This window comes from Neofelis nebulosa, chromosome 1 (genome assembly GCF_028018385.1).
Source record: "Neofelis nebulosa isolate mNeoNeb1 chromosome 1, mNeoNeb1.pri, whole genome shotgun sequence".
NCBI classification, from domain to species: Eukaryota; Metazoa; Chordata; class Mammalia; order Carnivora; family Felidae; genus Neofelis; species Neofelis nebulosa.
Genome location: NC_080782.1, coordinates 226,282,613 through 226,299,880, shown reverse-complemented (window position 1 = coordinate 226,299,880; position 17,268 = coordinate 226,282,613). Strand labels below are relative to the sequence as shown.

Below are 17,268 nucleotides of genomic sequence, written 5' to 3'. Positions count from 1 at the left end.
AGATGTGACGTGGTTATTGTTCAGATTCGGTGAGAAGAGATTTCTTCCCTGGTCTGAAAATTTGGCAGAAACAGGCTCTCATCTTTTTCACACTGACAGGCTCTGAGTTCTCAGTAGTTCTTGAGAATCCAAGAGCATAATTTCAAGAACAGGAAACATGATGGCTTCTTAATGAAATTAAATAGCAAAATGAAAGCAATGATTACTCAAATTTACTTGGCAAATTAGCAAGACAAATTAATTGAAACACTACTTTTGATCATAAGGATATAATTAGAAAAGTCTGGTGGATGAAAATATCTCCGAGGCATGAATTAAATCAATTGGACAACCCGATTAGAGAGACCTTATGCTTAATGTGTAAATCCCAACTTACTGTTATAAAATGTAAAAGAAAGAAAAAAAGATTAATCAACCAATATTCATTAAAAATGGTCCTGTGCAAATAACATGAATAATAACAGCAAACGTCTACTGTATTTTTATTGTGTGAAGACATTGTGTTACCTTACATATTATTCTTAACACTTATACTGTTTTCTTCTCTTAAAAAGTAATACATAAATTCACCATTGTTGACACTTACACAGCATGAGCCGTTACTGACCCTTAATCTGCAGCCACGGACTTCGTGATGGAAGGAGAGCAGGGCACCAAGTCCAACCACAACAAAAAGACACACCGAGGGGCGCCTGGGTGGCGCAGTCAGTTAAGCGTCCGACTTCAGCCAGGTCACGATCTCGCGGTCCGTGAGTTCGAGCCCCGCGTCAGGCTCTGGGCTGATGGCTCGGAGCCTGGAGCCTGTTTCCGATTCTGTGTCTCCCTCTCTCTCTGCCCCTCCCCCGTTCATGCCCTGTCTCTCTCTGTCCCAAAAAAAAAAAAAAAAAAAAAAAGACACACTGAGATGCCTTTTCCGTTCATAGCCTCATCTTCCGCTTACAGATGCCACTACTTCTCAGTAAAATCTGGTTCTGTAAAACTCTGAACCCATCCACGCTCGGCCACAAGAAGCCATTTTGTACACGGTAACCCCTGACAGCTCTTATTCTTTCAAGTTGGCCCAATCAGACTGAGAAGAGGGACTTTTATTCCATTGCTGGGACTGGGGAGAGACTCCCCCTCTCTTCTATGACACGAACAGGCTACAAGTGCCAAATGTAATCGTCGATGAGAAGAAGAGAGCCAGCCTCAAGATGGAGGAGAAGAACCCACACGCGGCAGGTCTCCGGTTTGGGAAAAACCTGGGCCCTGGACAACAGCTTGGGCCCTGGACAACATCTTTGAGCCCCTGGATCAGTCAAGTCTGCAGCTCACCTTAGCTCTGGCCTTGCTGTAATAAGAGATGGTAAATATTTTCTTTGTGTAAGCCAGCTGGAGTCAGCTCTCTGTAACCTAAAGCTAAAGCCCCCTAGTTTATATAAAACAAAGTGGATATTAAACTAAATTCTAGCAAAGTACAAAAAACTAATTTTCTCTCTCTACAGAGGACAAACTGAAGGTTGTCCCAGAGGGAAATGGAGTAGCGAGATGGGCAAAACAAGTGAAGGGGAGGGGGAGATACAGGCTTCCAGTGGTGGAATGAACAAGACACTGGAATTAAAGGCACAGCGCAGGGAATATAGTCAAGGACTAACAGTATTGTGTAGTGGCAGATGATGTCTGCACTTGTGGTGAGCATAGCGTGACGAACAGAGATGCTGGATCACGGTGCTGTACATGTGAAACGAATGTAACATTGTGTGTCAGCTATACTCAAATAAAAAATTTTTAAAAATATAATTTTCTTTATAAATCGGGTGATTTTGTTTCAAAGTATGGCTGCTGACCCCTTGCACCTGAATCACCCGAGATACTTGTTTAAAACACAAATGAGAGGATCACCTGAGCGGCTCAGTCGGTTGAGCGTCCGACTTCAGCTCAGGTCGTGATCTCACGGGTTGTGAGTTTGAGTCCCGCGTCAGGCTCTGTGCTGACAGCTTGGAGCCTGCTTCAGATTCTTTGTCTCCCTGCCTCTCTGCCCCTCTCCCGGTTGTGCTCTGTCTCTCTCTCTCTCTCTCTCTCAAAAATAAACACTTAAAAAAATTTGTTTTAATAAAAAATAAATAAAACAAATGAGAGAAACAAGTCGGCCTCTGATTCTAATGTTTCTAAAGGGTGAAAGCTACTGTCAAGGCAAGCTGTACAATTTTAGCTGCATAATTTAGAAATTCATTATGCAGCCTGCTTGTACTCTGGTTTCCTTGTTTCAAAAACACATGTATTCAAACATGCTCCTTGCTTCTCCATAAAGAAGAATGATCCAAAGGTAAATAGTAACAATCTTTGATTTGCAAAAGTGGGTATTTTTGTGAAATTGCTCCAAAGCTTTGCACTTAATTCTTGACAAAGAATCAATAGCCTTATAAAGTTGTTTTCAAGGCACACACAAAAATCCTCCCCAAGTCTCCTTGCCAAGGAAAAAGACACTTTATTTTCTTTAATTTTTATTTGTTTATTTTTGAGAGAGAGATAGACAGAGACAGAGACAGAGAGAGACAGAGAGAGAGAGGGAGAGAGAAAATCCCAAGCAGTCTCTGTGCTGATTGACTCGGGGCCACAAACCATGGGATCATGATCTGAGCCGAAATCAACAGTTGGACACACTTAACCAATTAAGCCACCAGGCACCCGGGAAAAAGGCATTTTAAAAAGTAGGTTCTATTAGACTCCTACCACATTACCTTAAAACCACAAATGTGAGTTTTTATGAAATCTGTTCCTTGCTTAACTACGTCTTATATGTTTGGACTCAGTTTAAACGCCTGGGAAGCCCTTCCTACCTTCACCCCACCAGCATTCCTCCTTCCTCCAGTGTGCCTGCTTGGGCTCTTTCCCTCTCTCCTTGGCCTCCCTGCAGCCTAAAACACACCCACATTCACTCTTTATCTACCTAAACACTTCACAGCCTTGAAGGCTCAGCTAAAAATACTCCTTTCTTAGGAAGCCTCCAGGAGAGGTCAAGTCCCCTTGAATTGTGACATAGCAACTAACTAAAATACCAGTTAGGCTGCGTTCAGCTGCCAGTACGAGAAAGGCTGCCTTGGGGCGCCTGGGTGGCTCAGCTGGTTAAGCGCCAGATTCTTGATTTCGGCTCAGGTCATGATCTCAAGGTTCGTGAGATCGAGCCCAGTGTTGGGCTCTGCACTGACACCTCAGAGTCTACTTGAGATTCTTTATCTTCCCCCTCTCTGCCCCTTCCCTGCTTGTTCTCTCTCTCTCTCTCTCTCTCTCTCTCTCTCTCTCTCTCTCTCAAAATAAGTTAACATTTTTAAAAGAGAGAGAAAGGATGCCTTTAAAATTACCCAGTAAGGAAATGAATCACCATGTATTAGGTACTATGTATCGGCAAGGTTGAAAGCTCCTAGGGAAGTCGTGCTTCAGGGGTGGCTGAACCCCAACTGGTTTCTCTGCCCACCCCTTCCCCCTGGAGGCTGTCCCCACCTGCCATTCTACCTAGTCAGAGGCGGCTGCTGGAGGGAGGGGGGAGCATGGCTTCTGGTGCCTTTCCCTTAGGCATATGATCCCTTCTTCTCCCAAAGCCTCTGGAAACATCTCCTGCAATATCACTGGTCTAAATGGGCTTACGCCGCCCCATCCCAAGCTAGTATTAAGAGGTAAGATGACCAAGACGAAGTTAGAGAGTTGGCCACCTAATTTGCAACGCCCACCACATGAAGAGGGTAGTAAGTATACAGCAGACTAGGTCAAGTGGACCGGGCTGCTCAGCGCGATCGGTGCCCTGCGTCCCGACCAGCTGTCTGGGAGGCTGAAGGGATCAATAAATGAGTCTATCTGAAATGAACCTATTTCTGGAGTGGCGGGGGCATGCTTTGGTTGAGATCAGGGGTCCTCAGACTGTGGCCCCACCACCTGTTTTTGTAAAAACAAATTTACAGGAACACGGTCACACCCACTCGCGCATGGAGTGTCTCTCATGCTACAACGCAGAGCTGAATAGTTGCAACACAGACCATATGGCTCCGAAAGCTGCAAACAGTCACTAGCCGGCTCTTCACAGAGCTGTTTCCCTGCCTCTGGCTTAGAATCACCGACCAGAATGGAACGATGCTGGCAAGGCAACCACAAGGTCCGCTGCAGTGCCTTCCTTTCCGACACACTGACGGTGTATATTACCTTCTTGAACATCTGGCTCTTCTGGTAGGTTCTGGTTCCCTGACGGCAATGCATGGGGTCTTTCAAAATGCCTTGGTGATGCCATGTCCTCAACACCTAGCACGGGGCCTGGCAGGCAGTAAGCACTTCAGAAATATTTGTCGGCTGGGTAATTGAATGAACACACTCCTTAAATAATCTTCCATATAAAAACAAAGGGGATGGTTTCTTGAGTGACCCACATCCCACAATAAGGACCGCATGAACCTTAACAACATTAACATTTCCCAGGCCTCAGGGGGAAGATGTGCCCACACAGTCTCCTGGGAGAGGCAGCAGCAATGAGATTGGCTTCTCAGAAGCAGTAGAGGCAGTGTGGCTCTGGCAACTGGCACGCACACCATTAAAAACATGGGCCCCAGGGCCAGCCTTAGTGAGAATGCTCCCCCTCGCACACGTGCTGTGGCTCCCAACTGCGGTCCTGGGTTCTCCCAACTGAGCACCAGAATCTGTGCCTTCACTCCGCTGAAGTTCAGTCTCCATCAGTGTGCAAGGAAACAGTCGCCATTTTTTAAAGATAGAACACAGGGGCACCTGGGTGGCTCAGTCAGTTGAGCATCCGACTTCAGCTCAGGTCACGATCTCACGGTCCGTGAGTTCGAGCCCCGCGTCGGGCTCTGGGCTGATGGCTCAGAGCCTGGAGCCTGCTTCTGATTCTGTGTCTCCCTCTCTCTCTGCCCCTCCCCCGTTCATGCTCTGTCTCTCTCTGTCTCAAAAATAAATAAATGTTAAAAAAAAAAATTAAAAAAAAAAAAAAGATAGAACACAGAGGAAGTTTTATAGGACCAAGGACTCGTTTTATCTGTAGATGATGCCAGTTTCCATTTTTTCCTCACCATCCCGCTAAGAGACATTAAAAAAAAAAAATCTTGGTGTGGCAAAAATTAAAACCACCAGAGTTTTTAAATTGTTAAAATGGCTTCGGTGAGTTTAGTAACATAAGAAATTATTACCAGTAGTAAAGAGGCAAGTCTTTTTTTTTTTTTTTTTTTTTTTAAGTTTGACATTCAAGTGTTTAATCCACAATGCTGGGAAGATATGAACTACTGAGATGCAGTAATGAAAATTGCAAAAAACAGGATATGGGTTTCATTACAACCTGCTAATTAATATAGCAACACGCAATAGCAAGAGATCAACAAGAACAGTATTCTAATCAAGTTGAGGCATGTGTGAAACGGCCAAGAATGCCTCAAACACCAGAGAAAGAAAAATGCCAAACGCTATATTAAAATATCTCCCCTGGACACAGTTTGCTTTCCAAAAAAACCAACCAACCAACAAACAAACAAACAAAAAAAGGTATAAAACTGAAAAACAAACAAAAACCAAGCTGACACTCAACTTTGTGCCAGCATTTTCCTCTGCATTTATGGCAATCACAAACTGATCCAGACTTAGGAAAGCCTTATGGAGAAGGAAAGAAAGAGCGGTCCGAAACCTCTTATATTTTTTTATCCATGCAAATTCGTAGTATTTAACGCACCAACTTCTCCGCCAAAAGAGCTAGTATTATTTTGAGGGAAGCAGGGTGTTTGTCATCCAATGAGTCAAACAAATCATGCTTTATTTTCAAATCCACAGGACTTTGATATGGTATCACATCGGTCCATTTTCCTCAGTATCGGACAGAAATTTTTTTCACAGAAGTTCTACCATACAATTTTTTAATGATGATTTGGGATATAACAGTAATACTGACATTAGACCACCTCCCTCAAATATTTCTTCTTAGAGTGAAGTGTTTAATGTGAAAAGCGAATGTTTAAGTTAGTACCTCACTATGAACCAATCATCAAAAACTCAATCTATCCTTATATTAGGGAAAAGTATATTTGCTATTATTTGGCAATAATCCTCGATGTGGGAACACCGATTCCAGGAAAACATCCTCAGAAAATAATCCAATAAAGAGAAGGCTTACTTTCGTTAAGTTTTTCATTATGATATGCCTTAAAATAACAGAAGCTGGAATAGACATGATACTTAACTAGAAAGAAATAAGGAAGTGTTGGCGTAAAAGTTAGGTTTATCAGCCGAGGGAAATATAATCCAATTAGTACAAGTTATCATGATGCAAGCCATATCGTACTATGCTACCTTTTTAATGGACTGCTAGGTAGAACACACTATAGCTACAAGTGAAAATGTCTGAAATTTCCAGAAAAAGTCATGAGGTGTCCTTCAGCAGTGTGTGAACTTCTAACTATTCAATCACATCTCTCCCTGCTTCTCCTACCCCTGTGGCCTCCTGATGGACTGTTCTCATGCCTCCCTGGTGCTCTCGCTCTGCTGTGTGTCTGGCTTGCAAGATGCTTCTGTCTACTGCCAGACGACCCTCGTGCATCACTGTGTTCAAGACCCAGCACTCCCACAAAGCTGTCTATTACTCTGGAGTGAGATCGCTTTGGATTTCTTAGCCCTCGAGAAATCTCGGGCAGACTATAAATTGCACAGAGTTCTTTTCAGCACCCGCAATAAGTAATTAACACATGATTTTTGAATGAATTGATCAATGCATATAAACTCTTCAGAGCAGCGGCTCTATCTAAGCTTTGTATCCACAATACTTCCCACAGTTCAGGCAAACGGTAGACTGGCATAATTTCACTCAACAAACGGATAAGCGAATGTGTGCGTATTGTTACACATGACTGCTAGCTGCACTACAGGGTGTGTTTTTCTCCCTTGTCTCTCTTCCACTCTCTGCTTCTAGGAAAAGTCACATGCGGTTCTTTTCTAAAAGGAGTGTCATTGACGAAGGAAACTTACCCAGGTCAAACTGGCCAGAGACGTAGCCACAAGTCTGACGGACTTCCTCGCTGTCCCAGCCCAAGGGGTAGAGGGCACAGCCAGCACCGATCAACAAGCCTGCAAAGAGATAAGCCAAGAGGGCTTTACTGGTTCTCCTCTGCATCTCCAGGTAAAGGCAGCCGCATGGAGGGGGAGTGGATATTAGCAATACAACAAAAGGGCACGGTGTCCGCGTTTTGGGAAGCACCAGCCACTGCTCCTTAAAGCAATCTAAGGCCAGTTTGATTCCATGAACAACTGCAGGTCTGCTTAAAAGGAAAACAAAAACAAAAAGAAACCCCCTGATAGCTCAGTTTGGTTCCGACTTTGCCTTTCAAAGCATCAAAAGCCTTGCAAATCCTGTTGAGGAAATACAATTCAGAAGCTTTTTAAAAAATCACGCTTGTAAAAATCCCACCAGGTCCACCATCCGTCCATGTAAACAAGTGAGTCAAGAGCACGCAAAAGTGCCTAATAGGTTATGCTTCATCATCCATTAGATTTTTTTCCTTTCCAATTGAAGAATCAAACTAGAATATTTCAGCACCATCCAATTTTACCTAGGGGCAGCGAGAGCACGAAGATTCTCATGAACCACTTTGGCACATGGATCGGACCTGTTAGCTGTACTCCCAGCCGTTAGAACTCTGGTGAAGAGTTGAGAATCAGGGAGCGTTCATCCATCACAGAAATAGCCTAGAAGACAGATACTTCCACAATCATCTAAGTCCTCCTTGCAGCTAAGACCAAAAGTATTGATGATTAAACTGAAGAAGGTGATGGTTTTATTTCGATGTAAATGAAGTTATCGTGGCAGCACACTCTGAGCTGACAGCTTTTGATCGGCACGTCTGCAGTTTTGGATCGAAGTCTAACATGGTTTGACAAGAAGCTGAATGAGACTTAGGCCCTCACCACCGGAATCCGAGGGCTAATCGGAAAGCACCCATCCTGTCGCATCAGTCCGCGGGTACTGTCATCGTCCGTAAGTCCCACAAGTGTGCTGGGCCTGTAGGACCACCACATACATAGTCTGATTGGTGAGAACACCAGCACTGCCTGAGAGAATGTGCTAGACGAGGGAGCCCCTTAAATGAGAAAATCCACTCACATCGTAACACAGAGGCGGAATGACAGGGCCCCAAACGCCGCTGGAAGAGACTTGCAGAATTTCTGTATTTGAGTCCCTTTCTGTCCCCCTCTTGCTTCTTGGGCTCCTGGTAGATGACCCGAGCGGTTCTAACCCATACACACGGTCTGTTTACAGTTATCTAAGGAGGAGCTGCTTCCCAAACCCTTCCCAACCTCTACGCTGAGCTGTGTGGACAGACACCCGCTACGAACCGACACAAATCTCCCCCTCCCCACAATCTGTCCCTTGGTCAACGGTAAAACAACCGTTTAATGCTGAGGGCCTGTGATCCGAGGGAAGGCCCACAAAGAATCACCGAAACTGCAAATCACTAATTCCAGGATGCCTTCGATGCAGTTGGATCGATCTGAATTGTGTCGAGGCTGAAAAATAACTCAGCGACGGTATGAGGTTTTGCCGACTAAGCGAATGCCCCAGGGACTGGTTTCCTCAGGACAGTATTTGTAGCTCTCTGAAGACAACTCTAACAAGTTATCCATCACCAGGTAAAGAGATAATTAGTGAGGAGGCCAAAGTTTGTGTGAATTGAGTTCCGTGAGTGTTCAAAACATAATGTGGTGCCATTTCCATGATAACCCAGTTCTTAAATTAATAAGGGACACTATTTTTTTGAGAACTTGTGAGCAATTTTTTGAAGGATGACAAACGCAGAAAGAGAAAATTTTCAAATGTAAAAAAAAAAAAAAAAGAAAAATCGTGACATCGAAATCATCAGTTTTCTCTTTTTCTGATAGGGAAAGAAATGATAAATAGCCTCATTTGCTAATGTCCTTTTCAGATGGCGGGGAAATGTGTCACGTATCCACGAAAGTGCCTGTTTTGATTCGTGTGATGCCAGGCACTTTGGGAAACTAAATAGAGAGAATTTTACATATGGAGCAAATTGGTGTGTGGTTTTCCAAGCGGCGGAACGCTTGGCAGTCAGGGTTCTTTTGTAGAATATTGAGCTGTCTTTATGACACTACGAAATGCAGATCCAACCATATAAATGAAGAACAATTTCATACATAGAAATTTATGTAATGTGCATGATTTTAAAAAATACCACGGGCATAGCTGACATTAAAAACAGAAGTGTTCGGAGCACGTAGGTGGCTCAGTTGGTGAGGCGTCTGAGTCTTGATTTCGGCTCAGGTCATGATCTCGCAGTTTGTGAGATCAAGTCCCACATTGGGCTCTGTCCCGATAGCACGGAGCCTATGCTTAGGGTTCTCTCTCTCTCTCTGCCCCTCCCCTGCTTGCACTCACCCACCCACTCACTCACTCTCTCTCTCTCACAATAAATCAATCAACATTTAAAAAAAAGAGTATTCAGGGGACAGCAACTAGCTTATCTGGGTTTTTGTATTAATATTTATGTAGTGTTTGTATGTTTTGTCATCTGCTAAGGTGTGCTAACAGCAAAAATACTGCAGATTACAAAGGTCTGAGAAACATTTCTGAGAGAAAAATGTATGTTGCAAACCGATCAGTCTAATTGGTTCTTGCAGTTTTAGGTTCCGTAAGTAAACATCGGTGGCCTCCGGCTACCTTTCTGCTTGTTTTATGTTATGGAGACAGCAAGTCTTGGATTAAATTCAGCCAAATATCTAATGATGTTTCTTAGTCGGCTGGCACAAAAAAACAGTCAGATGACCAATTCTGCAAGCCCGGTGAAACCCTCTTCCCCAAATCCATCACATAGTCATTCGAACAAGGACATTCAACACACTGTAAATACAACAAATCTTCAACCGGCAGGTTTAGGACACTTTAGGTCAAATCAGGCAATATCTTCCATTTAAAGGAAGGGGGGACAGGGACCAAAGAGAGTTTAGACCTGGACTGCCCAATGCAGTAGCCATGAACCACATGTCGTGAGTTCAAATTTAAGTTTATTAAATTAAGCTAAAAACTCATTCCTTCAATTGCACTGGCCACATTTCAAGTGCCTGATAGCCACAGGGAACTGTTGGCTACCACACCGGACTATTTTCACAGTTGCAGTGAGTGCTACTGAAGAAGGCTCTTCTAGACCTAAGAGACCATCTCAAAAGGATGCTGGGCTGGACAGATCCTTATACCCTAAGCTTAATACTACTTATTCATGAAAATCACCCCGGCTCTTTTGGATTCTCGCTTTCTAGGTGGGGCTAGAGAGCAAGAAACTACATTTCCAAACTCTTCCGCTGGCAGAAATTCTGGCTCATGTTCTCTCAATGAGAAGCCCTCGCGTGGGATTCAGAAGGTAAAAGAGAAAACTAAACCAATTCCCCACTGGCAGCTGCAACTAGGGACATGCCTTTCTGTAGACCGTAGACATAAGATTTGGGGAGTGACTACCCCCCAAAGTGAGGAGGCAGCCTCCTCAACATCACCCACTAAGGGCAGATCATCAGCTGTAGTTTCTTTCTACCCTTGCACTTCCTGATTTCCTGCATTCCTCTCTGTCCTTCACCTCCCCAAACCTAAGAGGTCTGTGAAACTTTAAATCCCTGGACTACACCCCTTTCTACTTGAAATACCTATAGTGGTTTCTTTCACTGCTCAGACTCTGGCCAGTACGTGCCCAACTCGTGCTGATACAGGTCTTTCTATCCTACCCTATTACTTGCACGTTATTCATTTTCTCAGTTAAAATCTCTCTCTAGTACAACTTACACTGATTAATAAGCCTCAGTAAGTATTGATTGATATTAGAAGGTTTTGTGTTAACCCTCTGTGGTGTGGTCTCTGGTTAGGGAATTTACGCTAATCAATCTTTCCTGGAGTGTGAATTTCTGAAGTGAATACTCCAAATGTTAACCAACTGCCCTTAGTGTGTCGACTGGAGCCAACTAGCATTTTATTGTCCATACTGAAGTTACTATATTGTGACATAAAGTTAGAGACAATTTAACATACAAGTGAGAGCATCTTTTTTATTATCATTGAAGTATTACCCACATACAACATCTTACTAGTTTCAGGTGTACATCACAGCGATTTGATAGTTTTATACATTACGAAATGATCTTCCTGATACGTCTAGTTACCATCTGTAACCATACGGTTATTACAATATTATTGACTATACTCCCTATGCTGTACATTACATCCTCATGACGTACTTATTTTACAACTGAAAGGTTGTACCTCTTAATCCCCTCTACCTGTTTTGCCCAACTCCTTCCCCTCCCTCTCTGGTAATCGACAATCTGTTTCCTAGATCTGTGAATCTGTTTCTGTTTTGTTTTGCTGGTTTATTTGTTTTGTTTTGTTTTGTTAGATCCCACATATAAGTAGAATCATACGGTATTTGTCTTTCTCTGATTTACTTCACTTAGCATAATAACATTTAGGTCCATCCATATTGTTGCAAATGGCAAGAGTTCATTCTTTTTCGTGGCTGCGTAATATTCCATGATATATATCTCACATCTTCCTTATCTATTTATGTATTAATGGACACTTAGGTTGTTTCTGTATCTTGGCTACTATACATAATGCTGCAGTGAACATTGGGGTACATTATCTTTTTGAATTAGAATTTTCATTTTCTTCAGATAAATACCCAGAAATGGAAAGCTGCTAGATTGTATGTTAGTTCTATTTTTAATTTTTTGAGAACTTCCATACTGTTTTCCATTATGGCTGCACTAATATTTTGTTCTTACCAACAGTGCAAAAGGGCTCGATTTGCTCCACATCCTTGCCAACATTGGTTATTTTTTTGTTCTTTTGATAATAGCCAATCTCACTGGTGTGAGGTGATATCTCATGTGGTTTTGGTTTGCATTTCCCTGATGATTAGTGAGCTTGACATCTTTTCATGTGCCTGTTGGCCATCTATATATGTTCTTTGGGAAAATGTCTATTCAAAGTCCTCTGCTCATTTTTCAATTGGGTTGTTTGTTTTTGTTTTTAAGTAGACTCCATGCCCAACATGGGGCTTGAACTCATGACCCTGAGATCTAGAGCTGCATGCTCTACAGACTGAGCCAGTCAGGCGCCCTGGTCTTTTGTTTTGTTTTTTTTTAATATTAAGTTGGGTAGGGGCGCCTGGGTGGCTCAGTCGGTTAAGCGGCCGACTTCGGCTCAGGTCATGATCTCACGGTCCGTGAGTTCGAGCCCCGCGTCGGGCTCTGTGCTGACAGCTCAGAGCCTGGAGCCTGTTTCAGATTCTGTGTCTCCCTCTCGCTGACCCTCCCCTGTTCATGCTCTGTCTCTCTCTGTCTCAAAAATAAATAAAATGTTAAAAAAAATATTAAGTTGGGTAAGTTCTTTATATAATTTTGGATATTAACCCCTTATTGGATATACGATTTGCAAATATCTTCTCCAATGCCACAGGTTGCCTGTTCATTTTGTTGATGGTTTCCTTTGCTGTGCGGAAGCTTTTTAGTTTCATAAAATCTCATTTGCTTATTTTAGTTTTTGTTGCCTTTGCCTGAGGAGACCGGTCGAAAAAAATATTGCTGAGACCAATGTCAAAAAGCATCAATGCTTTCTTCTGCAAATTTTGTGGTTTCAGGTCTTACATTCAAGTCTTCAGTCCATTTTGAGTTTATTTTTATGTAAGGTGTAAGAGAGTGATCAAATTCATTCTCTTACATGTAGCTGTTCAGTTTTCCCAGCACCATTTATTGAAGAGACTATCCTTTCCCCATTGTATGTTCTTGCCACCTTTGTCATAGATTAATTGACCATATATGCATGGACTTATTTCCAACACTATGTTGAATAAAAGTGAGGAGAGTGAGCGTCCGTGTCTTGTTCCGGATGTTAGAGGAAAACTTCCAGCCTTTCATCACTGAGTAGTACAATGTTAGCTGTGGGTTTATCATATATGACCTTTGTCATGTTGAGGTATGTTCCTTCTATACCCATTTTGTTGAGAGGTTTTTTTTTTTAATCGAAAATTAAAGTCTAATTTTGTCAGATACTTTTTCTGCACCTACTGAGATGATCATATGATTTTTATCCTTGGTTTTGTTATTGTGATGTATCACATTAATGTGCTATATACAACATCGATTGATTTGCAGATATAAACCTGCGGCGCATTCCTAGAATAAATCCCACTTGACTGTGGTATAGAATCCTTTTCATGTATCGTTGAATACAGTTGGCTAATGATTTGCTGAAGCTTTTTGCATCTATGTTCATTGGGAATATTGGCTTATAATTTTCTTTCTTTCTTTTTTTTTGTGGTGTCAGTGTTTGGTTTTAATACCAGGGTAATGCTGGTCTCATAAAATGAATTTGGAAGCATTCCTTCCTCTTAAATTTTTGTGCAATAATGGAGAAGGATGGGTACTAACTGTTCTTCAAATGTTTGGTAGATTGACCCGTGAAGGTATCTGATCCTGAACTGTTGTTTTCTGTAGGATTCTTAGGTTATTAATTCAAGTTTATTACTTGTACCAGGTCTATTCAGGTTTTCTATTTCTTCATAATTTTGGAAAGTTGTGTGTTTCTAGGAATTTACCCATGGCTGCTTTAATGGCGATAACTTCTTTAGTGTTTGCTTGTCTCGGAAACTGTCTTGCCTTTAATTCTGAGTGCCTTCGTGTGGATCTCTCTGGATTCATCTGACGTTGGACTCTCTGTGTCTCCTGGACCTGCATGTCAATTTCCTTCCCCAGGTTAAGGGAATTGTTTTTTTTTTTTTTTTTTTTAATTTTTTTTTCAACGTTTTTTATTTATTTTTGGGACAGAGAGAGACAGAGCATGAACGGGGGAGGGGCAGAGAGAGAGGGAGACACAGAATCGGAAACAGGCTCCAGGCTCCGAGCCATCAGCCCAGAGCCCGACGCGGGGCTCGAACTCACGGACCGCGAGATCGTGACCTGGCTGAAGTCGGACGCTCAACCGACTGCGCCACCCAGGCGCCCCAAGGGAATTCTTAACCATTATTCCTTCAAGGATGTTTCTTCATGAAGGTTTGATTCTGGGGTTTTATCTTGTTCTTTCGTTTGGCACATGCTCCCGTGTCTCATTTTGTTTGACTTTCTGTGTTGTATTTGTTTCTACGAATTAGGCCGAACAGCTACCTCTCCCGGTCTTGAAGGAGTGGGCTTGTGTAGGAGCATCCCCTGTGTAGACTGCAGGTGCCTGGTGGCTTTGGCAAGCTGGCTGCAGATGGAGCAGACCAAGGCAGGTGGGGGAGGGGTCCCTGGGTGAGACCGTGGGGTCCCCCGGACAGGAGGGCTGGGGCTGGAGAGAGCACCGGGACCACCCTGATTGGATGGCTGAGGCTGGGGTGGGAATGGGGCTAGGGGCGTACACACCCGTGCCTCGTTGGGCGGATGGCTGGAGCTTATGTGAGCCAGGGGCCCATTGCATCAGAGACTAGCAGGCCAGCTGGAGTATGGACCCTGCTTCTGCCCACACTGTCAGGTGAAGGAGGGGATACACAAGATGATGCTCGCTGGTCCTCCAACCCCAGAGAGGGTTCTGGCAGTCCCTCACCTGTTTGGTGGAAGCTACAAGGCTAGTAAATGGATTTCCTTCCCTTATCGTCTGGTTGCCCTTTAAAGCACGATTTTTTGCTGGGCCTCTAGCTGGAGAGTGGGCCCCTCAGTGATAGCCCTCCTTAACGTAGGTCACCGAATCAGGGGTAGGGTTTCTGTCCTTGCAGTGCCTCTGTCTCTCCTACTCTTCTATACGTGGCCTGTCGTTCGCTGTGCAGAGGCTGTTCAATCGGCCTCCAGTTCTTCCTGAGGAGGAACCGCTCCAGATGTAGGTGTGGATTCTGTGCATCTGTGGGAGGAAGGGAGTCCAGGGTCCTCCTACGCTGCCATCTCGGACCTGCCCCTGAGAACATCTTTTTCATGGAAGAAATCTGCCACTTTTCAGTTTCAGCTGTGTTAAACCTCCGACCGTGTTGTAGCAATCAATGTTCCACGAAAGTGTAGTTCCAAATTCCCGAAATGACAAACCTCTCAGCTGTTATACTGTCTTCTGAAATGGGGCTCAGAGAACATTCTGGAACTTGAGGTGGTTCCCCAAATGATATTTTAGTGACCTAATAGGTTTTAATAGCTCTGGTTGCCTAATTTACTCCTGGGGAGCCAATGGTTCAGTTAGAATCTCTGGCTCACAAACTTTTATACCCTTTACATGGATTTTCTTTATTGGATTGATAAATCTGGTGGTTTATAAACTTCAACGGCTTAATTATATGGTATTTTAACCAGATTCCTTTGTCACTGCCATAAAGGAAATCATGAAAAAATAGTCACATTATCACATTTTTTGGAAATACGTGTTTGTAGGAGCGGAAGTGAGGAAAGACACTAGGAAGCAAGGCAACAATCTGAGGAAAGTGGTAACAGAGGTGGGGTGCTCAGAGGAGGTCTGAGATCATTTGCAGCTACAGGCTCATTTGCAATTAAGAAGCAATCTATTTTTGCAATCCCGAAGGCTTCACAACATTTAAGGGGTCATGAGTAAATCACAAATTCGTGCAAATTAGCTCAGTCTTTAGTCTGCACCTGGCACCTTGCTGAAATCAGCGATCAGGGGAGAGCAGACCATGAAGAAGGTCAGTTTGTGGGAGGTCTGGGAAATTTAGAGAGATGTCGCTTCCTAAGAAGAATGATGATAATCCAAGACATGGGTCAATAATTCTTAAAATGGAAAAAACGATGCCACTTGAAGAACGCACTGACTATTAGGCCATGCCAACCTGAATTCCCTAGGGTTTTTGCCTCATCCTGTTCCAGACAATTAAAACAGTAAAAGAGCCAGGTTGGTGGAATGGCCTCTAAGAAGAAGGCACTGTTCCTGGAGAAGGGACAGTACAGATAAATGCAAAGATGCAAGCGCTCGGGAGCTGGGCAGCGGTGCTGTGTTCTATAAGAGATCTGCCTTTACCCCCCAACGGACCCTTGTACCTAAGTCTTAGCCCGGGTACGCTCTGCCTGCCCGTAAAACACCTTTGGGAGAGTCCCTGGTGGAAACTGTTCGTTTGCACGCATTGCTGGAAATATCTTCCATGATACTAATTATTTCTCAGACTTCAAGTGTGAAGTCTGAAGTCTGTAAAGAGCTCAGTGGTCAGAGTAAGTAAGAACCAGATGCTGGGAATTTTCCCCTTCTGCAAAACTCTTTCTATTCAAAGTCAGTACTTAACACGTAGCCAGGGGAATATTAACATAACAATTCGGCTCCTGCCAAAAAGGCAAAACAAACCTCTAGTCAGCCCATGCCAATTACTCTCCACAGGTGGTGAGAAAAGACTCCTCATGTTCGACTCATAAAGCCTTATTTTTTCCAGGCGCTCCTGAAAGTTTTATGTGATCTCACTTTTCTCCATGACTATCGCTCCATTCTCTTTCCACAGTTTATTATTTTTTTTATGCCGTGACTTTTTCCACTTATGCCCCTTCCGTGGTCTCGCCAACGTTTCCCATCATCTCATCTTTTATGTTTTTTTGGACACTTTTATCCATCCTCCAGTCCCTTTATCCTCCTTTCTGTGGCAAGCACAGAGGGAAATTGTTTTCTTCACTCTTCTCAGGCAAGCTGCTCGGCCTGGTAGCCTGTTATCTGGACTTCTCTTTGGATGACGTTGGCACATTTCCAAGTCCCCGTATGCTAATTTATGTACACCATGCTCCTCCATTCTCACCCCTAGATAACTGTCCCTTTACAAAATGTGAACCACAAAATAAATCCACGGCTGGGGAGGAAATAAGAGCAAGCCAGTATTGTAAATCTTCCGACCTTGAAAGCACCGCACCGTAAGGAGGAAGCACAGGTGACTGTGGAACAATGCAGGGGTTAGGGGCACTGACCCCCTGTGCAGTCAAAGATCTGTGTTTGACATTTGACTTCCCCAAAACTTAACTACTAACAGCCTACTGTTGGCCAGAAGCCTTACCGATAACATTAAGTCGATAACACGAATCTTACATGTCATATGTGTTACAGACCGTATTCTTACAGTCTAAGCTAGAGAAAAAGTATTATTAAGAAAATCATAAGGAAGAGAAAATACATTTACAGTACTTACTGTACTATATTTGTTGAAAAAAGTCCATGTATAAATGAACCCAATCAGTTCAAACCTGTGTTGTTCAAGGGTCAACTGCACTTAAATATTCTAGAAGAAGGAGGCTTGGGCAGGTTTATAAACCACACCC

The 17,268-nt window shown here is 43.4% G+C and overlaps 1 protein-coding gene across 2 annotated transcripts in view; it reads right to left on the bottom strand.

Moving 5' to 3' along the window:
• Positions 1 to 17,268, bottom strand: part of LHFPL6 (LHFPL tetraspan subfamily member 6) — a 251,305-nt gene that overhangs the window by 23,588 nt on the left and 210,449 nt on the right. The window contains exon 3 of one of the 2 annotated variants that reach the window (XM_058686677.1): positions 6,985 to 7,083. The exons of the other annotated variant lie outside the window; for it this stretch is intronic. Coding sequence (XP_058542660.1) covers positions 6,985 to 7,083 — 99 coding nt within the window. The remainder of the gene's footprint in view (positions 1 to 6,984; positions 7,084 to 17,268) is intronic. 2 annotated transcript variants of the gene reach the window in all.